The sequence below is a fragment of the Coptis chinensis genome, chromosome 3 (assembly GCF_015680905.1).
Source record: "Coptis chinensis isolate HL-2020 chromosome 3, ASM1568090v1, whole genome shotgun sequence".
NCBI classification, from domain to species: Eukaryota; Viridiplantae; Streptophyta; class Magnoliopsida; order Ranunculales; family Ranunculaceae; genus Coptis; species Coptis chinensis.
Genome location: NC_141458.1, coordinates 6,696,410 through 6,705,473, shown reverse-complemented (window position 1 = coordinate 6,705,473; position 9,064 = coordinate 6,696,410). Strand labels below are relative to the sequence as shown.

General features: G+C 35.5%; 1 protein-coding gene across 1 annotated transcript; it reads right to left on the bottom strand.

Annotated features, from left to right (window-relative positions):
* Positions 1-1,663: 1,663 nt before the first annotated feature.
* On the bottom strand, positions 1,664-2,188 carry LOC147507584 (uncharacterized). Its single transcript, XM_086596337.1, has one exon. The coding sequence runs from the start codon at positions 2,186-2,188 to the stop codon at positions 1,664-1,666; it is 525 nt and encodes a 174-aa protein (XP_086452463.1).
* Between the last annotated feature and the right edge of the window lie 6,876 nt (positions 2,189-9,064).

The following is a 9,064-nucleotide window of genomic DNA, read 5'->3' as shown; positions in this document are numbered from 1 at the left end:
GTCTTCATCCGACGTGTTTTTTCGTCTTCATCCGACACAGTGACGTGGCAGATTATACATGTCATGTATCATCATGTATCATTGTGTAAAAAGATATATGTCATGTATCACCTTTTTACACAATGATACATGACATGTATCATCTGCCACATCACTGTGTCGGATATAAGACATGTAACTTAAATGGAAGGTAGGGTATATTGCGAATTAAGCATTGAGAGATAATGCTTATGCTGCCCTGTTGGTATAAACAAAACTCTAGTGAGCAATGCCATATGAATTTAGATGAAGTAGCCATATACTTTCTTTTGATTGAAGTTAATGCGAAATCGTGAATTTTCTTCATTGTTTTGCATCGTTGGATATTCTTTGTTTAATTAACTCAATGAATCTTTTTGCTTTCTATGGAGGTTTATGAGGTGGGATTGGAGAATAATTTTCAACATAAGCGATCTAAACTTGAAGCATATTGCATTCTTGGTTTCAATATATTGAAACTAACAGATATTCAATCGAGAGACAATTCGTTTGTTTGTTTGTTTGTTTTTTTTTTTTTTTTTTTTTAAATCAATGGAGACTTAAGAGTGATGAGTGAGGATGAGAAGAGCTTTTGACGAGTATAGAAGGAAAGAGATGATAACGGACCTACATGACGTCATGCTTAAAATGCTTATCATGTTAAAATTTTGTACCGTTAGATTAAGAAGATCAAAGAGTTAGAAAAATGCGTAAAACTTGAGTCAAATAAAGTTGAGTCCTAGGAACCGGACCCTTTACTTTATCAAAATAAATGTTTGTTTCCTTGTGTTTGCTATTAGTGGATCCATAAGCTCAAAATGGAAAGAGTGCTCACTTGTTGAGAGGTTGATGGTTCGAATCCATCTGGGTCTAATATCATGATACAAGAAAAGTGTCTTTTATCTTTTGAGATGTTTTCCTCACCATTGATCCTCCTCTTTCTATTGCTCTTTGTGTCGTTATAATGAACTTAGCTAAGAAGAGTGCTTGCTTCTATAGTTATGTAGTTTTAGTGCAGGATTTTGCATATAAGCGTGATCCATGCCACCATATATAGTATGTTTATTGTTACATACAGAGCTCTGTATTTCATTGAAAGTGGGCACTCTTGTTCTCCCTGTTAAATTCAAGTTCAGATCACTGTGACATTGGTCTTAGAATGTGCTCAATTATGAAATCCAAATTATGTCAGTGGCAAATGATCTCCCACCTCCACTTCTCTTTTTGTCGACTATTTGTTCTATCATAAGCGACTGCCTTCACCTCATAATCACTCTCCAGTCTTTCTTATATTTCAAAGAATCAACACTTCACTTCACTTCCCATCATAGACGACGGAAAAAAAATTAAAGGGGCATCAACAGAAACAGCAAAATGGTGAATTGCAGGTCTATCTTCCATAGTAACTACGCAGTTAAGTATATCTATATTAAGAGATCTTTGTTATGTTGACACTCAAAACCTCATATTGCCAACAACTATATTGCCATAAGCCATACATATTGCCAACAACTAAACCTCAATATTGTCATAAACCATGTTCTATAATGAAATAAGCACAGAGTAATTCTTGAGAAATTACAACTAACTATTTTATTTTTCTATCCAACAGCTAAAACTAATATGGATAAGCATATTGTAGGTTCTACATATTGATCGGAACCGATCCGGCCCACCTGCCCAATTTTCCTTTCAAAACAGTTTCCCACACTGCTGCTTCTGGCCATCTAACAGACTGCCAATCTCGCCAAACCGGAGATAGAGGAACAATATCCTTTAACATAACCGGCACAAAATGTCCTTTGTTTATGTGGAAAATGGCGATTATCAGGAACATTTTTTCTAGACCTGTCCTCAACGGAAAGTACGTGACACCTAATTGCCGCAGCGCTATGGTGACAAAAACAAAATTAAAAGCACTTGCCGGGAGATCAAGCCATTCTTTCTCATTCACTGTAGAAGACTTGGTATACTCTAAGTTTCTTTTGTGGTTTTCAAACCCGTCATTACCGTACACCTCTGTATAGTAATCTGCATACTGCATCAACTCTTCCAGTATAAGACCCCTTACTGTCCGCCATGCTAAATCATCTGTATATCCTAGTAGTGTAGCTATGGATCTATAACCACAATGCCCATCCGGGGTTACCTCAACCAAATCTTTAATCATATCACAGATCAAAGGATTAAAGTCACGTAAAATATTTTCCCACTTATGCTCGATTTCTTCATCTTTTAGAATTATCTCTGACCTAGTATTTTTTTTTTCTGCTTCTCTTCATTTTCTCTTTAGCCTCGTTAATGAGTTCTTGAAAGCTAAAGGAGTCAAGGTCAGACGATCCACTCACTTCAGGATGAACATCTTCATTTAAATCAGGTAGTCTGCACATGCTGGTTAAAGAATTGGGACATGCAACTGCTTCACCAATGTTAGAATGAACATTTTGGTTGTTGCTTGTGCCTTGAGCAATATTTGTATCACCTTGTTCTTCAAAAAAGAAATGAGTATGAGACAAGTTAAAATGTTACGCAAAAGTGAAATAAGACCAAGCCAACCGAAAAAACAAACAAACCAAGATATACAATATTACTACAAAACTCTTAAACTAAACTACATAAAATAAGCTGCTAGGATTGCCATTTAGAACTGAAACACCCATACATAGAGGAAATATATCTCAAAAGTATCAATCTAGTACATAAGGCAGTAAGGGAGTTGAATCAAAACAAACTCTTATTGACTAAAACTCGAGAACCCATCGATGCCCATTACCAACAAATAATCTACTTACCTAAAAACAGTTTAATATGCAATCCTACACAAGTATATATACATATATGACAAACCTTTCTTATTTCTGTTTCTCTTTTTTGAAGTCCCCTGTGTTGTGCTTGTGCGCTTCTTTTTAGTTTGTTCCTATACAACATGCTCAACATCTTACTAAAATTAATTCAACAAGCTCAACATAATTTAACAAACTCAAATCAAGAACCAAAAATGCTTCCACCCAAGTCCAGCCTATAATTTTTTATTTTTTGGATTTACCTTCCTATCCCAGTCGGCAAGTTTTTCTTGAACATTTGCTATCCACAAGTCAGCAATGCCCGGTAGGCTAGATTGTGGTAACTTGATATAATTGGTGGCAAGGGAGCATCATCACTAAGTCTAAGCGGCACATAATGTATGTCGGTTATTTATATGAGCAACTGAGATAGTGAGAGTATGCTCCAAGTCTGGTGGAGTTCTCAAAGGAAGGTAAGTTAACGACTGCTTTGGTGCTAGGGTGACAAACACGTACACAATTATAAGCACAAGCAGTTAACCAACCCATGTCAGGAAGTTCAAACCACTCAGGTTCATCGTCATCGACTTTGTACATTGTAAATTTCGAATTAAGTGTTCGAAAATGGTGAATCCAGACCATTCAATGTACTCTTCTGCATATTCCATCAACTCGACCAACAACCTCTTCCTCATGGTAAACCATCAAGTCTCATCACTATAGTTCAATAATCTTGCTATGGACCTGTATCCACAGTGTCCATCCCCAAGGATATCCTCACATGAAACAATAAAGTTGCTAAGCAATGGATTCAAATCTTCTAGCAGAGATGTTTGAGCTGGTTTCTTAGGTGGTCTGCCTCTTTTTTAGGTACTTTTTCAATTGCTTGCGTTTCTCCTTGGTTCTTACGTGGTCTGCCTCTCTTCTTCGGAACTTGTTCACTTGTTTTTTTCTCTTTTTACGTCTGTGCATACTCAAAAGCAGATGGTTCTCTTCTTGTATCATTCTGATTTTGAGTTGATACTTTCACATGTTTCTTTGAAATTGATGGTCTACCTTTGATATTGAGTTTTTCTTGAGGCTCTTGCATGTGTGTAGCCTTTGGATTAGCAAGCTCTAAATATTTCTTCATCAACATTAGTTTTTGGTGTTCTGGTAAGCAGTTGAACTTCTTCTTAATTCCTTCCACCTCAGGTGAAATGTCCAGCGACCCTCTTGGAACTTCCATTGGCTCAAAATCAAATTGCCACCAACGACAATCTATGGACCTCAAGGGTATGTAACCATCACCAAGTTTTATCATATGTACCAACTTATGAGCACATGGAAGACCACAAGTACGCCTCAAAACACACCCACATTCTTTTTTATAAATGCCCACTTTGTTTGAACGTACAAGTTCTTTCGACAACATATCAATCGCCTCCCTAGAGATAAATCCTCTAATCGCACTGTATGCCTTGTCTCGACTATAATGACGCATAATATTGTGACTAATATTAAATGAAGCTTGTATACTTTTGAGCTGATTTTCAAGGAGGTTATCAATCACATCCCAATTTTGGTACAAATTGCCATGCGAACTCCTCAAATTTCTCTTCAAAGATGAATGTTATGATTATACTCTATTGCTGGTGTGAGTGCCAAAGTGCATCACTAAATCAACCCAAGCCGCCACAAACTGTTCCTTGTACTTGTTCAACAACTCTTCGACGTACTGTACCACACGTGTCATATGTGCATATTCATTTCTAAACACAACCAAATTTTCATTATAGACATCTTCAGTAGGTGAATTGAATAAATCACAAACCATTTCGTAGAACTTCTGAAATTCATTGTTTTCTTCAAAAGATTTTTTACAGTTAGTAATCACATTAGTCTTAATGTGCCAACTACAAAGGAGGTGTTTAGCCATGGGAAATACATGCGCCACAACATTCATCAATGCCAAGTCTCTGTCAGTCATAATAACTTTCACACTAGAGGCCTTGCCTTCCAAAACACTGTATAATATTTCCAAAGCCCAAACAAAGTTATCTTCCTTCTCTGAATCTAAATATGCAAAAGCAATAGCAAATGTCTTCATTGTAGACGTAAACCCAACAATTTTTAGCAATGGCAGATTGTGAAGATTAGTCCTGTATGTACAATCAATAATCAACACTTTTGAAAAACACTTAGCCAACTTAATTGATCTCAAATAAGCAAAAAAAAAAAAGATCCTTGCATTCTCCTGTAATCAGGTTCTCTCTATGAGACTCATAGTAATCGCGATCATCCAACATCTTCAATAATTGTTGCATATGTGATCTCCCTTGCAATTTTGTAAGACGATGTTTCGCTCGAAAATTGTAAATGGTACTTAGGGTTATGACAAATTCTCTAGGCCGTCTTTCCTTTTCAAAGCATTAAAAATTTCTCTTGGTTTAACGCCAGCCTCAGACATCTCGATCACAATCATTTCTTCATCTCGTGTTAGCCTTCCCACAAAAGAATGGCCTGTAAGATTTTTAGCAAGACGGTGATTATGAGTTCCGCAAACTATTACCACTTCCCATCCCCCTTGATTACGCTGACAACCCTTCAACTTAAATGAATACTTACACTTTTTCATTCCTGTCCGTCGAGGGAGTTTCATGGATAGTTTGTATCGATCTATATTCTTTGGTTTTTGAGGTTTAAAAACACCACCTCTCTCACAAGTTAAAAGCACCCTAGATCTTCGGCCACTTTCAACGCTATCCAACTTTGCAATGATAACCACAAAACCAATTTCTCTCCCTACCTCTCTGCACCAATCAACAAGGTCTTTTCGATTTTCAAATACCTGTAATCATTTTGTTATAGATTGTATTACATCACTATTCGGAAAAACGATATACTAAATTTATAAAAGTGTCTTCAAGTTCTTATCTGCATTGCTTTGTAAATCGTCGATCATTATCTAGACAAACAAAATTAGAGTTTTCTGTTGGGCTTTCTTGCTCTTCATTTTCTGACTCATAATTCAGTTGAAGCAAAGACAATGCATTTGGAGATGCACTACTAATAGGATGAGGCTATTCAAAATAAAATTTTATAAAAAAAAATGGTTTAGGTTCTTATACTCAGTATGCATCCAAAAAAAATAACACTTTGTTTAATATTACAAACAAACTCACATTTTTGTTTGGTGTTTGTATTTGTTCATTGTAGTAATTCAAAGTATAATAGTCTTCTGACGTTATCCCATTCGTCAAAATTTGATTTTGAATTTTTTTCTTGATCTTCGTTTGGTTGGTATTCATCCTCATTACTTTGGTATGATTGATTCAAATCAAAAGGGGTGTTTGCATGTTTATTGATGAGATAAAATAATAAAAGGTTATTGGAGAAGAAGAAAAAGGGGGGAAAAACGCAGTCTTTTTCTTCTGATATGATTGATTCAAATCAAAAGTGGGTGTTTGCATGTTTATTGATGAGATAAAAGAATAAGAGGTTATTGGGAAAAAAAAAAAAAAAAAAAAAACGCAGTCTTTTTCTTCTGAATCACGTAGAGTAAATGACTTGTTTTAGTCAATAAATATCTTGGGTACGTCTAATAAAAAAGAAGGATAATTTAGAAAGCTAAATATGTCTAAAATTATTTTTTTTTTTTTATTTTAAAGTTGGGGTACGGGAGTGTTTTGTTGGGTATGTCCAAGATCACCCTAATTTAACAGACGTCTTCACCCTTAAAATGCATATAACTATATATCTACATTTGCGATTTAGGTAGTGTATCATTGAATGTTCAAATTCATATCATTATTATCAGAAAAAAAAAAAAAAAAAAATCATAGTATTTATTTTTTGCTAACTGGGTGTTTGGGCCAGCTTAAGCGCACCTCGACTAATCCTGGGGCTTTAGTTGGAAATTCGATACGGTACTGCCTCACCAGTAGCCTTATTGAGGGGTAAATTCATAACCTGGTTTTGCTGTCCCAAATCTATGTTGTCCAACTATCCAACCAATGAAAAATTAGCAAATAAGGGGTTGTTTGCAAGTTAAAACTTTTATAGTACGTTCTTCTAAATTAAACACTAGCCCCTTCCCCACTTTAAGAAATAAAAACCATCACATAGAAATAAAAACATCTTTTTTTTTCCTTAATCAAAACCAATGAACAACTTGAAATAGAAATAAAAAAAATTAGTTATCTTTGTTTCCATCTTCTCAAATTATCAAACATATCAATGAAGAACTATAAAATAATCTTAACGAGGAGGATGGTGGTGTGTTTGAATTGAATCATATTTAGAATAGTGGTGTGTTTGATTAGAATGTGCGCACAATATCAACCGTCAATCAATAATGTTGTCATGATGACAATTGTAAGATAAACACATTTACTGGGGGAATAAAAGTTTTAGCTATTTACTAACAAAAAATTGGTATTCGATCGAAATATATGCGGTTTGGTTTTGATTAAGGAAAAAGGATGATTTTTCAGTTTTTTGGTAACTAGTAGAGAAATTTTCGAGAGATTCTAATCGAGTGAGCGTATGCGAACGTTCTTGAGTTGGATATTTTCCCGAGGGTGTAAATTGTCTCTTGTCTGCTGTCTATCTGTGCCCCTCAAAACACACCAAAAATTCTTTCTCGCACATTTTCTCTCCTTCTCTCTCGGTTCATTTTCCTTCCCTCTCAAAAACACTTTCGCCCACATTTTCTTTCCTTCTCTCTCTCTGTTCATTTTCCTTCCCTCTAACAACCACTCAATATAGTGGCCATTTCCTTCTCTTTCATGTTTGTGGAATTTTTCATTTTTATATTTAGTTGGGTGATATCCTTTTAGACAATTGTGCCTTGCTTTTTTATTTTTTCCCTTTAGCAGTCCGAATCACTCTGGGCTATCCAAGCTGCAGTGATGACTTCCAAAGCATTCTTAGAGGGATCAAATCCATTTTTATATTTAGTTGGGGAATCCTTTTAGACAATTGTGCCTTGGCTATCCAAGCTGCTATCAAGCTGCAGTGATGACATTAATGCGGGATCAAAGCATTCTTAGAGGGATCAAATTGAATTTTATTATGGCGGATCACGGAATGCAACGTTTTCATGGGTGCAATTGGAGGTACTATTACATCTTTCTTGTATGTATGTAGATAATGGGCATTTCCTCCTCTTTCATGTTGTGGAATTTGTCATTTTTATATTTAGTTGGGCGATGTCCTTTTAGACAATTGTGCCTTGCTTTATTTACTGGAATTCGCTTGTATAGATGATAATTGTTTGATGAGCGTGTTTGAGTGTGTAAAGATATCTTGACCTATATCTGGAAAGGAACCCCTCTCTTGACTCTTGAGTTCATGTTTATGAATTTGATTAGTAAATGTTTCCAGCTATTTAACTTGTTTCCCTGACGTTTGATTGTATAAGAGGAATAAGACATTTTGAGGTAACCATCTTAAGAAGATGGTGTAGTTTTCTTCTCATTTTATCAGAAGTTACTGAAACAAATTGACGTAGTTCCTTTGGTCATGAGCCATCAACTATATTAGTAACTTAGTTTTATGTAACTTGTGCCTTTCGGTTCAATATCAATCCCCATACCTTTGTCACATCCTCAGTAAAGCTCATAAGTAAAGCTTTATCGAATGCATGAATTTTGTATTTTGGTATTTAAGTAAGATGATGCTTGCTATTCTAGAACTTCTCTTAAAAGTACCGATTCAATAAAAAAAAAAATCTAACATGGGAGGAGAGTTCCGTCTAATTAGAGTCGAGAGGCAGAGGAGCAATCAAGAGAGGTTAAGGAACTAAAGCCACCCTATGAAGCTTTGAAGCCTTTGAAAGAATGGTAACTCATATGTAGGATACATTTAGCCTCTCTTCAACAATATGTGCATGCAGCACCTAAAACGTTGACTTCACTTCAAAATTTCACACCAAACAAATATCTAAAAATCATATCTAGCACGTGTAATCACCTGTGAGTTTTTCACACCAACACTGAATTTTGTTGGAGTATGGAAAATTGACATGAAAGAGGAAACAAGAAAACTTAAAATATGTGCATTTGGTTCATAATCCCATTTGCTTAGAATTATTGAAAGGCGACAAATTGATTGTGATGTGAGGTCTTTGAAAAACAAAACAAGCTATGGTTTTCGTTACTTTCCAAGCTGTCAAAATAATATGCTTAAGATCGTAGGTGGAACCCCTAACAGTTTAGGGAATCACTCTGGCTAGCCTTGTGCACTAAACTTTAAGCCCCTCGCTCTAGTACTGTAATGGA

What these genes read in the sequence shown, in the direction of transcription:
- LOC147507584 (XM_086596337.1), bottom strand. Translation starts at nt 2,188, where the DNA reads ATGATTAAAGATTTGGTTGAGGTAACCCCGGATGGGCATTGTGGTTAT.